Raw genomic sequence first — 14,866 nt, forward strand, 5'->3', positions numbered from 1 at the left:
TGGAACGAACCCCTTTGGGGCACCTCCTTGATATCAGACACGGATTCGCGAGCCCAGTGCCAAGAGAAAAGGGTCGGGGGTGGTGCGGCAGCACTGGGGCTTGACTTTCTGGGAAACTTGGAGACGATGGGGACCACAGGACCCTGGGAGAAAGCGGTTCTCGCGGAGCCCTCCCACAGCATCTGATTCTCTCTCGCCGGCCTGGGAGGCCCCACTTTCCCACGGGTTCACACCCTGCTGTGGCTCCCCGCGCCCCCACAACAGAGGCCAACGGCTCTTCAGCACTTTTATTAAAAACTGGTAACGCGGAGAGTGCTCAGAGTATTCCTAGGCCGCTCTAGCCCCGCAGAACTTGGTCAGTTCCTGTCGCTCACGTCTCAACCCCGAGGTGGGGCATTGGGGGTCGAGGTTCTCGGGGCCCCAGACCCGCCGATCACTTGCCCACCGAGTCGAATATGATGCGGTTCTGCTCAGCGCGCTCCCTCTGGCTCTGCGTCCGCGCGAGTTCCAGCAGGGTCCGTAGCAGGTGGAAGGTGAGATCAATGGACAGGGGAGGGTCGTCCCGTCGCGGCCGCTCGCCTGCGGTCCCGGATCCCCATCGGCCCTGCTCCGCACGGCGGCGCGGGAAGCGCTCCGCCAGCAGCAAGAGGAGAGCGCGGGCTCCGCCGCCGCGGTTCCGTGTCCCGGGGCTCCAGCGCAGTCTCGGGTCTCGGACCCCGGCGGCCGCCGCCTCCTCCTCCGGGCTCCACTGGCTGCTTCCCGGGGGCAGCTGTGCCAGGAGCAGCAGCGCGGCCAGCAACGCCGCGCGTCCCGCCGGCCTCATGGTCCCGCCGGCCCTGGACACACAGGTGCAGCGCAGGGTGAGGTGCGCCTCGGGCAGTCTCAGAAGACGCCGCTCCCCTTCCCGAGCACGTCCAGCGCCCTTGCCCGGCCCCTGCGACTGCCGACCGGTGCCCACAGCCTTCCCGCCAGCCCCAGCCGCTCCCAGTCCTGTGCCACCCTTTTCTCCCTCCCTGCCTCCTCCCTCTTGGGGTGTCGCGTTGGGTGAGCTGAGCGATGTCCTGGTGCTGAGGGAGTCTGGGCGGACGCGCAGAGCCACTCACGGTTCGCAGGAGCAGAGCCTCTGCACCCTGCAGGACGGAGCTCCAGTCTCTGTCCCTCGGGGAGGGCTGAGGGCGCCTCGGGGAACACGGGGTCTGTCCCGGGACCTACGCCAGCCTTATATAGCGCCAGGACAGCTCCGGCTGACGTCAGCGAGGAACATGCACTGATTGTAGAGCAATGACAGCGGCAACTCTGAGCAACTCTGAGTCCGACCCTACGGCTGCGAGACCCCAGGAGAGCGCCAGAGGACACCAGACTTTGTCTCTGGAAATGACACCGGACTCAAGAGAGCAAGAAGCCTTCTGGGGTGTAAAGATTGCTCTGGGAGTTACAAGAGTCCTTCACCCACTTAGAACAGCCAGCAGGGACAGGGGGCCGGCCAGTCCCCAGACCAGACTAGTCCAGATCTCCAACCTTCTCTGGCACAGGAAAGGGAAGCAGGACGGTGGTGCTGTCCATGGTGCTGACCTTGTCCTCAGCCTCTGAAAGGGGCCAGAGACCTTGGGGAAAATGCTGTGCTGCTCAGATCGGGTCCCTTGCCCCAGCTATCTGTTCTACAAATGGAGGCAATCAGGATGGTACTGCTGGCATTCAGCTACCACCGTGGTACCCTACCCAAGAGGCAGTTTGAGCTGCCAGGATTCTTGATCTTCTTCCAGCCCCAGGATCTAAATCCTAGGGCTGCCTGACTGATACATCAAAAAAAGAGGGCCTCTGGACTCAGAGTGCTTTCAGATAACAAAGGCTGGTCCATCTGCTTCTTGGTTTGCCTCAAAGCTGAAGTTTAGCCAAGTTAAATTTTCTCCTGGGAATTACAGCAGCAATATTATTTTATCACTGACCTCCAGGTTAATATCACTGAGTAGGAAGTAAGAAAACTTGGCTTCTTAGTCTGTTTGAGCTGCAGTAACAAAAATACCATAAGCTGGGTAGCTTATAAACAACAAGCATTTATTTCTCACAGATCTTGAGGCTGGAAAGTCCAAGATCATGGTGCCAGTAGGTTTGCTGTCTGCTGATGACCTGCTTCTTGCTGTCTCCTCAGGTGGCTTTTGTAAGCATATGGATACCACCAGGTCCCTACCCTCATGATCGAATCACTTCCCAAAGGTCTCACCTCTAATACCATCACCTTGGGAATTAGGTTTTCACCATATGAACTTGGGGAGATACAAACATTCAAACGATGATAGCACATGTTCGTGTTTCTAGTCTGCCACTAACTCACAGTGTAGACAGGTCACTTCATTTCTATGGACCTCAGTGTCCTCATCTGTAAAAGAAGATTGGGGTTTGGTGGTCTCCAGACTTCTTTCCAAACCCTGGAAAATGAGACTCCCCAGTCATTTTCTGCTGGGTCTTACTCATTGCCTCTGCAGGTTCCAGATTACCTATTTAGAAATATATTTACAGAGGCACCATATAAAGAGCTTGAGGGGATCTCCCCCAAATTGGAGCTACACTGGGGCTGGAAAGGGTTAGGAAACCAGCTGTCTATGAAGAGTGGGGAAAAGTGGCATTTGCCAGGATGTGGGTATAATCTAAAGTTGATAAAAAGATATGTTTCAACAAATATTTATGAAGTGCCTACTGTGTGGTGGGTTTTAGCCATTTCAATAGGACTCAGGTTACATTTTAGAGTGAAATGGGCCATTTCAGGGTGCTAACCCCATTAAGTTCTGACCAGCCACTGAATCCTGTGAAGACCAATGTGCCCGCTTTGAGGAGGTGGTCCGACCCTTCCAGGGTCAAGGTGCATCACTACAAGGTGGAAGTGACACAGTGAAGCCAACTTAGAGCCGATGTGCCTTCCAGGACAGGTAGGAGTTCCAGATAACAGCAACACACTGGACCACAGCCAACCTACGGAACAGGGATGGTGCCATGAAGAGGAAATATAAGGAGGAAGCCAAGGGGAGAGGAGGGCAAGTGCAGTAGACAAAGAGCAATTATCTCCAAAAATGTCCAGATCTAGGTCTCCTTCCTTCAGCCCCCATGGAGGGATGTGTGGCTCAGATGAGAGGACAACCAGCTCAGGTGCTGCAGCCATTTTGCCATGCATGGCTCTTTATCCATTCTCCATCCAAGCTCCTTCTAAATACACATCTGTCTTGTACAGCTGAGATCTCATCTTCCAAAAATGTGCTGCCTGCCATTTAAAGCAATACCTCCTTCTCTTTATTTTAAATATACTTTGCTCTAGTTTCAAAGAGCATTGCCAGGACTCAAGTCTGATTTGGTTCATAAGTCTGTATTCCTTTTAGTTATGCTATTCATGTCTATTCTGACCTTGTCTCCTCTGAAGAGTTTCACGATTTCCCCTGTTCCCAAAGCCCCCTCACCTCCAATAATTTTAACCACTCATCTTGTTTCCACTCTATTTTTATTGAGTTTTCAGCCACTACCCTGATTATTTAGGGTAAAATAATATTTTTCAGTGGACTAACCTGACCATGTTCTTACTTGACTCTGGTCTACCTTTCTGCCTAACCTAGGCTATAGTACTGTCCCTACAATCAGTCTATCAAAGGCAGAGAGCCCAGGTGGGATGGAGATGAGGGCTGTGGAGCAAGATCCTCCCTAGGAAGATGAGAGGTCAGCAGGCAGATGCTCTGGGACGTTCTGTAACATAAGAGATTCTGAACAAAGTGCTCAGGAGTCTGAGGAGCTCTGACCAGGGCAGGGTGTTCTGGGCGGGGGTGGGGGGATGTTCTAAGGTAGTTCAAGGTTAAAAATGAGGATCACTTTGTCTCCAACTATTTGTAATATGCATCTTCCTTGAAGGGTGGGGTGGGGATCTGCCATACCTGTAATGAAGAGGAACCAGGTAGAAGTTGGCCAACTGCACGGCAGGCCAGAGCTACGAAAGAGAGAAGGGAAAGGTTGGGGGGCTGCCTCCATCACCTGATGCCAGACTCACGGCCTTGCCTGCTCTGACTTCAGCTTCTCCAGACAGGAACACGTGGCACTGGGGGAGTGCTTCCCTGATTATGGTGCCCATGTGGGCATGAGGCAGTAATCCCGATGGAGGGATTTCTGTGTCAGAAGGACCCCTAATCCCTGGGCATTTCTGGACTCAAGAAAGCAGAAGAGGCAGCTGAGGCACCAGCTCTTACATAGTAGTTGGTGATGAGAGCATCAGGAAAATCCTGAGAAGACAAGAGAAGGAACAAGTGAACACCAGCACTTCCAGGCACCTCGGACCTCCCGGTGCCGACTGCCAACTGGCATGAGTATCACACACACACTTCTGCTCAGGGAAGACACCCATGCACCACAGGCCCCCAACTCCTCTCCTCCAGAGCTGGGCTCTGCCTGTGTCTCCACCCCTCCCTGCCTCATTCCCCCAGGTCTGCCAGTCCACCAGCCAGAAAGCATCCCCACACTGGGCCAGCTCACCCGCTGGAGTTTGGCCCAGTTGTCCTGGGCTGACAGTCCATTGAGAGTCCCAACCAGTGGGAGGAAACAGCCCAGAAAACATGGGGCAAAGCCCCCCTAGGGAAGAGAAATTAAAGTGCTGTGAACACCTAAACTCCCGCCCTCCTGCAACACACCTCACCCTTCCCAAATCCCTTTTCCTTCTGCTCACCTGATCCAGCAGCATCTTCTTTAGTGCATCCACCTTGGTGGTGCCAGGAATGAGCCGGTCCAAAACTCTGTACCAGCCTCCTATCACAGGGCCCTGAAAGGAACCCCCAGAGAGGTGAGCAGGGATGTGGAAGGGACACTAGGATTTTACATCACAAAGCTCCACCCTCAAGTATTAGAAACCAACCCCCAAGGGGAGCAGACACTCAAGGATGGCTTAGATGTGAAAGGGTCCAACGGAAACCAAAGCATGACGAGGAACTGAGACCACTGTCCAATCCACCGGCAGCCCTGCTGTTGGCAAAACTTACCACAAAGCCACAGCCCAAGAAGGCCATGGTCAGGGTCCGGCCAGCCTGGTGTGCCTGCAGACCTCGCCTCTCCACCAGTTGCTGTGAGATCACATCACCTAGGCCCATCAAAGACCCTGTGCGGGGTACACAGGTGTCATCAGGACACCTCCCAGGGACAAGCTGCCGTCCCAAGGAGGGAGGTAAGTCTACTGAATGAATGAGGCTCTGGCACTCTGAGACCAAGGGCTTCAATCTGGGACAAATGGCCAGTCCCTTCCCACTGCTTTTAGGATGGTGACACCTCCCCAAGGATAGTGACACTTCACATGTGTCCTGTTAGAAATTGGGATGAGCAGCCTGGAGCAGGCCAGGGCCAAGAACTCTGCAGTGAGCATTGAAGGGAAGTTAGCCTCAGAAACCGCAGGTAGAGGAAGGAGAATCTGAGGTGCTGGGGGCTGAGAAGCACTGTCTGTCACAACTGGAAAGGCCTTCCAGATATTTTTGTGCAAACCCCTTATTTCAGAGGCTTGGAAATGAAGGCCCAGGACTTCACATAGTCAGTAAGTGGCAGAGCCAAGAAGAACTAGGTGGCTTGATTTCCTAGACAGTATTCCTTCGGGAATGCTGTACTATGAACAGATCATGTGCAGAATGGTAAGGAACCCTGTGGTTTTTTCTCCTCTGCTGAAGGCAGGACCCTGGCCAATGTCTTTCCTCTGGGTTTTGGGAGTTCTCTTTGTGGAGAACAGCAAGAATAACTCTTTCTAAAACTGAAGTACTCAAATGATCCTTGGCAGGGGACGACTGGCTGAGCGGCTAAGAGACCCTGCAAGGAAGGGTCCAGTCACTGCCCAGCACAGGCAGGTCAACCCAGACTTCCCATTCACAGCCTCAGACTGAGCTGCCAACAGGCCTAAAGGCCATCTCTCCTCAGGTCTTCGTACCCACTTGCCCTCCCCTCACTTGCACAGACACCCAGCCCCAAGCAGCACTAGTCGGACACCCACACCCAGAAACCAAGACAGAAATCATCACTGTTTACAGAGCCCCCCCGTCAGTGATGGTGGGTGATGGTTTCTAGCAAACACACACTTCTAGGGCCACTTGCGAGTGACCGTATGACCTCCAGCTTGCCCGTTCATCTCACTGAGTAATAAGAGCCCCCTCCAGCCCCGCAGCCACCACTTTCCCTGTGCCCTCAATTAGCCCTGGGCAAACACATTCTCATTCTTCAACCCCACTCCTTGGCCCGGAGCTGGTGCTGACGTCTGTGCTGGCTGCATACTCACTGCTCCCCTCCAAGCACCCCCGGAACAGCCCTGCCCATGTGGCCTTGTCAGAGGCAGCTGAGTAAGGCTGAGAGCGGGGGCACCCACAGTGATCGAGGCTGCTGGCCTCAGCTGCTGGGACCCCCGGCACACCCATTAAGGGAGCCCTGCCTCTTCTCTCCCTGAAACTCTCAAAGTGGTAGAGGCTCTTCCCAAAAGATGGCCAGCAGGGACAGAATTCTAGACATGTTTGTTCTCTGATCCCCCACCACACCGAGCCTGGCAGGGACTCAGAAAATAACCAAGGAGAAATGTCAAATGGACCACCCCGGACAACAGGACTGCCCTGGGAAGGACATGGAGAATGCTAAGTCTGGCCTGAAGGGTGCACACCCGGCTCAAGGTGTGAGAAGCAGTGGCGCTGAAGGTTTCTCTCCCTCCATGCAGTTAGCATTTAGCTCCCTGTCCTCTCTCCCTAACAACTTGGGATCACCAGCTGAACACTCGAGGAAAGGAGGGAGCTGCTGTGGCCACATGACCCTGAAAAGGCCCAGAGAGGGTGGAACAGGAAGAGTCGCTGCTTAAATGAAAGGACTAACAGTTTGACATTCTATTTTGGCAAGATGTTTACAGTATACAAAGGACTCTCACACATTTAATCTTCACAAAAGGTCTGGAAGATAGAGGTTACCTCTCCACTGAATGTCTTTGAGAGATGAAGTGACTCGGTAAGGAAGGAAGCTGGGGCGTGAACACAGGCCTTCTCTCAAGGGGAAATGGGAGGCCAGGAATTCCCAGCAGAGGCAGAGACCTGGGCTCAGGTGCTAGTGGGCACAGAGAGGCTCCTGCGGCTTTGACTCACAGGAGCTTCCTGCCTAAACAGGGTCCAAAGGCCCGCATATCAGACACTTCCTGGATTAACACACTTCCTGTCTTCCACTCCCCAGAATGTGAACACCTCTGCTTCTTCTCACCCTGTGGGGAGGGCAAGCAGCAATACCCTTGGGAAGGAGTCACAAAGAGACATGTGTTTTCACTCTTTGTGGCTTACCACAGTCACACAACACGCTAAGGGCACAGCAGGAGTGAAAATCAAAGTCCCTGTCTTGTAGCCAGGTCCCAGAACCCTGCAGCCTTGGAGAGAAGTGGATTCCAGGCTCCCAAACCATGACCATTAGGCCTGAGATGTTACCAAGTGAAAGGACAGCAGCAGGAGCGAGGTGGTATGGAGCCTGTAGCCCTGTCCATTCTGTCCATTTCAGACAGAACCATGCCCAGTTCCTCCTGCGCCCACAGATCATCAGGCCCCCTGGGCCAACAGCAGCTCAAGCGCAGTCTAAGGCTCTGGTCTAAGCCTGCATTTCCGGTCCAAGTGATTGTGTGAGGAGGAAGGGCTGGCATTCGGATTCTTCATCCCACTTTCCCCAACCCAGAACCCAAATAGACCCAAACCACTGTAGGCTCGGGGAGTCCTCTTGGACCCATGTGGTTGGTCTGGACCCTCCAGTGCTCTGGCTTCCCTTTCCTTGGACTTGTTTCTGGGGGACTGGAGCTGGAGGCCTGCAGATACATCATGCCTGAGCCCCGATGGGGCAGGACAAGGGGCTGCCAGGCAGTGATGCCCCAATGCCAGGCTGGGCGCAGAGCCCAGTGGGCAGACGCTGGCGCGGCTGTGACATCATGCCCCTGGGAAGGTGCCAGTTCTCATGCCGTCACTCGCCACCAGATTCAGCAGGGTGAGGGGGTAGGGGTTGGGAGCCTGCCTCTGAGCACAGATCTATCTGGGACCACCCTCTGCCAGAGAGTGGAAAACCCCTAACTTCCCATGCCCTCTTCCTAGGCACAGGTGGGGGTAAATTATCTATTTCCCCTATTTTGTTCCTCTCCTGGCTTTTATGTGTAGAATCTTAGATGCAGGAAACTAAAGTATGAATGGAAAATGAAGAAACTGAGGGGCAGGAAGTTAGAATGAGGAGCAGGAAGATGTCCTGGACTATGAGAGGCCTGGGTTGGCAGGTACAGCTGCTGGCAGGGGGCCTGAGGGCCGTCTCATTTCTCTCTAGAAGTCTCCAACAATTAAATAGCTGCCTGGGGTAGGGGCTTGGTCTGGCACAGCCCTGAGGGAGATGAAGCCCAGCAGTGAGAGGGCAGTGCCCTCCCCACCGTGGCCTGAGCCCTTCTCACTGCTAGAAAATAAGACAACATGGAGAGTTCCACAGCTTCTCAGGTATCTAAGCCCAGACCAAGCAGGGTTAGTGCCCTAGGGGTGCCCCGCTTCTAATGGCAGCTCCACCACTGACCACAAAACCTCACGCATGTCACTCCTCCCTCGTGCCTTGGTTTCCTTCTTAGTATCAGGTGCTGGGCTGAATGGTCTCTTACGTCTGCTGAGCTTGCACTTTCAGACTCCAGGGAAACCAGTGTCTGCAGAAACTTCCACAGCAGCACTAGAGCGGCCTGAGATGGATGGAGCGGGGCCCTGGGCCCACTGGAGGTTGGAAGGGCCCTCAAAAAAGGAGGGGAGAAGGCTGATTCAAACTCTGCCCCAGCTGCCCTGTTCCTGACTCTGACTTGGCCCAAACTGGGTGTATCAGACACTTCTTTTGAACCGACTCAGACCTTTTTGATTCACTCATCTCTTTCAGTCACCACTGCAGTTCACCTGATAGGTCCTGGTCCTGAGACAAGGGACTCACATCTGAGACAAGCCCCATACCTCGGGCAGAGCTACTGATGCTTTACCTGGGGATGATGTCTGGGCAATGTGGTAGAGCACAGAACACAGGCATCCATGCTCCATGTGGCAAACCTCCGACCAATGCAGGATGGAGCTGGTGGGTAAAGGTTTCTCCTTGTCTCCAGAAAAGACTATTCACCCACAGACCCTAACAGGCATTTCAAAAGAGCCTCTCAGTCAGTTTTAAAGGGGTGAGTAGCCATGGGCCCTAAGCAACGTCCATTTAATAAAGCATCCTTATATTGACTGTCCCTTTTCCCCTTCTCCCCCCATGGGACTATTTCCTACCAAACTACCTGCACAGAAGCTTCAGGCTCTACTTTCTAGAGAACCAAGGCAGATGGCTATCCAAGTCCAACTTGACAGCAAGTGGAACAAACCTAACCCAAACTACAACTACAAAAAGAACTTGTTGTGCTTGGCTTGCCAACACTCGTATAAAGGCCCAACCCCTGGAACCTTTTAAGTTTCCTGAGCATTTTTTGATTTCTAAAGCCTTTTCAGAGAGATAATCCCTACACTGACTCTGTGAGGTCATATAACTAAATTCAAATTCTAAATGAGGAAATGAAGGCTCAGAGAGGTTTATCGTCTTGTCCTGACTCACAAAGCTACCAAGAGTTATGGCTCTGAGATTCAAATCTTGGTCTTTGAGCTTCAAGTCTGAAATCTCTATTCTGTTTTCCAGTGTGATGAGCTATCCCAAGGGACCTTAGGAACTACTGTGCTGGGATCTAAATACAGCTCAGTGAGCTAAATCCACCTCCCCCCTTTATTTGCAGTTTGATTTGAATACACTGAGCAGCAGGGAAGGAACAGTCTGAAAGGTTTGGGAAAGTCTGAGAAAAGTGTTAACTAGAGGTTGCTTCAGGTTGAGATGTTGATACAGCCTCAGGAAGACTGGGAGTGTGGAGCTCCAGGGCTCCAGCACTGACCACCAGTACCCCCAGCTCGGCTACACAGCTGCACTTCAACCTCTTGGAGCTCTAGCTCCTACCTTGATCCGCTGCAGATCCCTTGGGGAGGGAAACACAAGGACGGTCCTTCCCCTCCCTATTCCTGATGGCCACGAGGGAGAGAGGGAGAATCTTCCTTCCGGCAGTTAGGGTCCCTGAGGGAATCTGAGGCTGGGCAAAGGGCCCAGGGTGTCAGTTCCCATCACAGCCACCTAGTCCAGCATGAGTCACCACATGCGCAGCCAGGTGAGTCATGCCGGCTGACGGACACTCCGAGGACAGGATGGAGGGTAGCTGGGCACAGGAGGCTGGAGAGGGGCCCAGAGAGGGGCAAGACTCCTTGGCCAGTCACTCAACGAAGCTTCTAGTGCTGACGTGGGGCTGTTCCAGTAGAAGGCTTGCTGTTGTACTCTGGCTTTCAGTAGTCCCCCCACACCCCACCCCCTTCAACACTCTTCCTCTCAGAAGCCCACAGTCCTCATTAGAATCTTGTTCTCGTCCTTTAAACACAGGCAAGACCTCACCATTACCTTGTGACCCCTGCACTGCCCCGACAGTCACAGGCCTTCCAATCCCTCCCACTATAAAACAAAGCTTCATGACATCTCCTCTCATGGTAGCTAATCTGCAAAATAAAGATGATAACAAATACAGGTAGATCACTGGGTTACCTTTGTGAGGTCTCTACTCAATCACTGGATTTAGAGTAATAATAAATCCTCGATTAGTATATTGTTTGAGGATACATCCATAGACAGTAAAACTATAAGACAAGCAAAAGAATGATATTAAACAAAATTCAGGAAAGTAATTATCTCTTGGGGTGTATGAATTAGGGACAGGCATTCAAGGGGTCTCAAAGCTGGGTATAGATTCAGGAGTTTTCAGTTTAGTTTTATTTAAATGGTACACACATATCTTAATCATTCTTTTGTGTGTTAAGATATATTTCCCAATAAGAACAATACTAACAAAAATAAACTGGGGTAAGAGTCTGATTCCAGCACTTATTAGGTGTGGGATCTAACATGGACTCAGGTAATCTTAACACACTGACTTTGTGGGAACCCTGTAAGATAATGTGTGTTGAAAGTGCTTTGCATACTGTGAATTGTTAAAGAAGCCTTTGTTTGTTCGTTTTCTAAGTTATGGGCTCCTGGGGCCAATGTCTTTGTCCTAAAGGGATGACCCTTCAGGTTTGTGAGAACTTTTAGATCCTACATTATAGCGAGGTCACCTATGCATACTCCTTTCCTTATAAACAGCCTTTGGGACCCTCCCTCCAAAACAGACTGGGGTGAGAGCCAACCTTTCAAGGAGGTTGAAAAGAAGCAAGAAATGAGGTGAGGGAGTGTGTGCAGCAAGCATCTGCCTCCCAAATCAGCCTGCTTTGGTACCACCTAGATCCAACAGAGACACTCACCGGCTGTCAGGATCTGTACTTTCCACGGGTGAGCAGTCAGAGCCCGCTGGTAGGCCCGCCAAAGTGCCATTTCCTGCCAAGCCGAGAGGAGGGGGGGAGGTCACCCCCACTGCCCCTCCTCACAGTTAAAGAGACTTTTGTTTCTCCCTTTTGCCCACTCCTCGCTCCCGCTCTAAAGGGGCAGAGGCTTCCTAGACAGCTTCCTGTAACAGGGGTCGCCTTTGACATTCGGGCAAGAGAAGAAGGCTGCGGGCGGCTATGGAATCCCGGGGGCCGCCACCCTCCACCCCACCCCTACCCCTGGAGCAGAGCTATCTGGGGTCTCCGTCCGGACCGAGACACACAGGACACGTCTGCTCGGACTTTCACCCAGAGCCTTGTGGGGCCCCAGGTTCAGACTCTTATTTGGCACCAGGCCGCATCCTTCCAGAGCCCAACTCCACGCCGGAAATAAACTCCCTGAACCTGCAACGGTCCCACGCGCCCTGAGCCCTCGCGGGGCGCGTCGCTTTGAACCCGTGACCGAGGACCCCCAGCTACTCACCTGGGCGGAAGCGGCCTCTCCCACGTGACCTGAGCGGGCGGAGGGACTTCCGCCCCAAGTCCCGCCCTGTCCGCCCGGCTAACTGCGAGGCTTTCCCTGCGTCCAGGGCCGGAATAGGAGTGGACCCGGCGTCTGAAACCGCTGAGAGGGATTCCTTCTTGTTCTGCGCCGGGTCTCGTTGCTGAGCCCGCTAGCCCACCAGGGTCCCTCTACCTCCTTCTGCCCCTTCTCTCCTCGGTGTCAGGGCCTCTTAACCTGAATAGACCCTCACCTTTCCCGTATCCTGGAACTGCCCAAGGTCCAGACGTAGTTCTAGGTCTCAGGAATCAGAGTTTGGAAACTTGTTAGCCATAATTATACGTGCGTGTGTTACTTTTTGAAAAATGTAAGTTCTTTACTAGCCTCAACCGTGAGCTCCTGAATGGGTGGAACTGAGTCTTGTTTCGATTTTGTCTTCCTCCTAGCCAACTAGTTCAATGTTTTGTCCACAATAGCCTTTAGAAATGCTGCCTAAAGATGACTCTTCCATGGAAAGCGTTAGGATTACAGAACCTCAGGCTTAGGCGCTGGTTTCATAACTAAGCAGGCTTGCAGCCTTGGTCATCCCTAGACTTGAAGTTCCTCATCTGTGAAATGGTTTTGACACTGAGCTCCTCAGTTCAGTTCACTTCAGTGGCTCAGTGGTGTCCGACTCTGCGACCCAACGGACTGCAGTACGCCAGGCTTCCCTATCCATTCACCAATTCCGAGTTTACTCAAACTCATGTCCATTGAGACGGTGATGCCATCCAACCATCGCATCCTCTGTCAACCCCTTCTCCCACCTTCAATCTTTCCTTGCATCAGGGTCTTTTCAATGAGTCAGTTCTTCGCACAGGTGGCCGAAGTATTGGAGTTTCAGCTTCAGCATCAGTCATTCCAATGAATATTCAGGACTGGTTTCCTTTAGGATGGACTGCTTGGATCTCCTTGCAGTCCAAGGGCTCCTCAGTTTTAGGGATTTATAGATGTTTGGGGAGAGGGGTATCACAGGTTCTTCTTTATCTCAACTTTTTAAAGACATGTATATATTTCTAAGAGCTTCCCTGATAGCTCAGTTGGTAAAGAATCCACCTGCAATGCAGGAGACCCCGGTTCAATTCCTGAGTTGGGAAGATCCGCTGGAGAAGGGTTAGGCTACCCACTCCAGTATTCTTGGGCTTCCCTTGTGGCTCAGCTGGTAAAGAATGTGCCGGCAATGCAGGAGACCTGGCTGGGTTTGATCCTTGGGCTTGGGAAGATCCCCTGGAGAAGGGAAAGGCTACCCACATAAAAATATGTATACATTTCTAGAAAAACCCACATTTAAACAAAGGGGCCCACAACTACAAGTGGTTGGAAACCAATAGATTAGGTGATTTCCTAATCCCTTTCCAGCTGTAACATTTGTAACAGCCTGTGAATATACTGCAACATTCTTTCTAGGGTAGTGGAAACTTTTGCAAGATCCCTGACAGACGTCAGCCTGGCACCCTTTGCTTAATTATCCCCAGGGAGCTCACACTTCAGGAGGCAGCCTTGTCTGACTCAGGCTCTTTACTTGACTAGCTCCAGCCTTCCATTTACACAATTCCTGTATGATTAAGGCAGGGAGAATCCTGTAAGAGATACTGGAGAAATGCAGCTAGGAAGCAAGAGAATTCGCTGTCACAAACTTTTAACTAAAGATTTCTATACATAAAACACCATGCTAGAGGAGTGAATTTACACTAGTAAATGTAATAGGAGACCAAATGTGCTAAGTTGGAAAGCTGTTATTTTGAAGTCAGACCACCGCCACTCTGCAGTTCTATGACCTTCAGACTGCTTAAACTTTCAGAATCTTTATCAAGTAAAATGGAGCAATATTGACTTTTTAGGGTTAAATTAAGTAATATATGTTAAAGTATTTGAAATAGATCAAGTGCCTCATACATATTCATTTAGTCTCATTTCCTTCCTCTTGGGAACACATGGGAGAGAATAATTTTTACTGGAGAAATATGGGAAGCCCTTTGGTGAAGGTGGAATTTGAGCTGGGACCTTAAACAATGAATAGTACTTACGTCGAGATGGTGGAAAAGGACATTCCAGGAGGGACTAGTAAGAGCAAAGGCACAAAGGAAAGTGCAGGAACCCATGGATAAGGAATGGTTGGAAGGGGCGTGGCCTGGGGAGTAAATGGTTTATGGTAGAGAAAGAAAGCAAGGGCTGAGAGCATTTTCCTGATTTTCTTTTGGAGGCTGAGATTAGGACAGAACCAGCAGCAGGGGCAGGGCTGCCAACACCAGCCTAGAGCCTCAATGACATGGGTCCCCAGGCCCCATCTTTCTACCACTGAAAGTGGGATTTCACGATGCAGTGCCAAGCGGCTGCTGTGTGGAATAAGCAAAGCAACGCTGCAATGGAAAGCACTTCCCTACCAAATGTCACAAAAACAAACTGGCATAATCTGAGCTAGCACAATAGGATGGTGCAATACTTGGCACTGACATGAGTTGTGGTCCCTTTGCTGCTAATGGTCTGGGTTGCCTCCAGCTGTTTCCTCTTCTGCACAGGGAAGGAATTGAACTACTTGATTCCTTTCCCCTTAAAGGAAATTTTGTGACATATGATAAATTCTCCACTGAAGAGGCAGAAAGTTCTTCCCAGATATTTGGCCAGTCAGTCTAGAGTGCCAGCGGGTTTTGTTCCAAGAAGGCACTGAACTAATTTCCACTCCCTTCAATAGGAGCTGGCTGTGTGCTTTTCTCTACTTCCTGCAGTCATCTGACTCTTCCCCTGCTCCCCACAACCAAACCTCAGGTTATACTCATACATTCGAAGACTACTGTTTGCCTAGTTCTCCTTGGCGGTGGGGGTGGGGTGGGGGTGGTCCATCCTTGCTTAACAGGCAATATTGCAGTCACTGTGAGTCTGCAACATCCCACAAGAG

General features: G+C 51.8%; 2 protein-coding genes across 17 annotated transcripts; both read right to left on the bottom strand.

Moving 5' to 3' along the window:
• Positions 1-272: 272 nt before the first annotated feature.
• UCN (urocortin) lies at positions 273-823 on the bottom strand. Its single transcript, XM_081484231.1, has one exon. The coding sequence runs from the start codon at positions 821-823 to the stop codon at positions 434-436; it is 390 nt and encodes a 129-aa protein (XP_081340357.1). The 3' UTR covers positions 273-433.
• Positions 824-2,034: 1,211 nt separating this feature from the next.
• MPV17 (mitochondrial inner membrane protein MPV17) lies at positions 2,035-11,944 on the bottom strand. Of its 16 annotated transcripts, none has more exons than XM_081484227.1 (9): positions 11,914-11,944; positions 11,370-11,442; positions 10,618-10,709; positions 5,004-5,119; positions 4,694-4,786; positions 4,504-4,599; positions 4,221-4,253; positions 3,912-3,964; positions 2,035-2,967 (listed from the first exon to the last, which is right to left on the bottom strand). In XM_081484227.1, exons 4-9 carry the CDS (start codon positions 5,109-5,111, stop codon positions 2,898-2,900), a joined length of 453 nt encoding a protein of 150 aa, XP_081340353.1. In that variant the 5' UTR covers positions 5,112-5,119; positions 10,618-10,709; positions 11,370-11,442; positions 11,914-11,944; the 3' UTR covers positions 2,035-2,897. The 16 variants fall into 16 exon arrangements, with proteins under 16 accessions (XP_081340353.1, XP_081340354.1, XP_081340356.1 ...); XM_081484228.1 differs by having other exon boundaries at positions 11,835-11,944; XM_081484230.1 differs by having other exon boundaries at positions 11,704-11,944.
• Positions 11,945-14,866: the final 2,922 nt, after the last annotated feature.

Source organism: Giraffa tippelskirchi, chromosome 4, assembly GCF_054371585.1.
Source record: "Giraffa tippelskirchi isolate mGirTip1 chromosome 4, T2T-mGirTip1v1.2.pri, whole genome shotgun sequence".
In the NCBI taxonomy this organism is placed as follows: Eukaryota; Metazoa; Chordata; class Mammalia; order Artiodactyla; family Giraffidae; genus Giraffa; species Giraffa tippelskirchi.

Coding starts and splice junctions, on each gene's coding strand:
- UCN (XM_081484231.1), bottom strand. CDS start 823: ATGAGGCCGGCGGGACGCGCGGCGTTGCTGGCCGCGCTGCTGCTCCTG.
- MPV17 (XM_081484215.1), bottom strand. CDS start 10,561: ATGAGAGGAGATGTCATGAAGCTTTGTTTTATAGTGGGAGGGATTGGA. Junction 4,787..5,003: donor TCTTGGGCTGTGGCTTTGTG/GTAAGTTTTGCC, acceptor GGTTCCTTTCAG/GGCCCTGTGATAGGAGGCTG. Junction 2,968..3,911: donor CTGGTTCCTCTTCATTACAG/GTATGGCAGATC, acceptor CCTGTTCCGTAG/GTTGGCTGTGGTCCAGTGTG.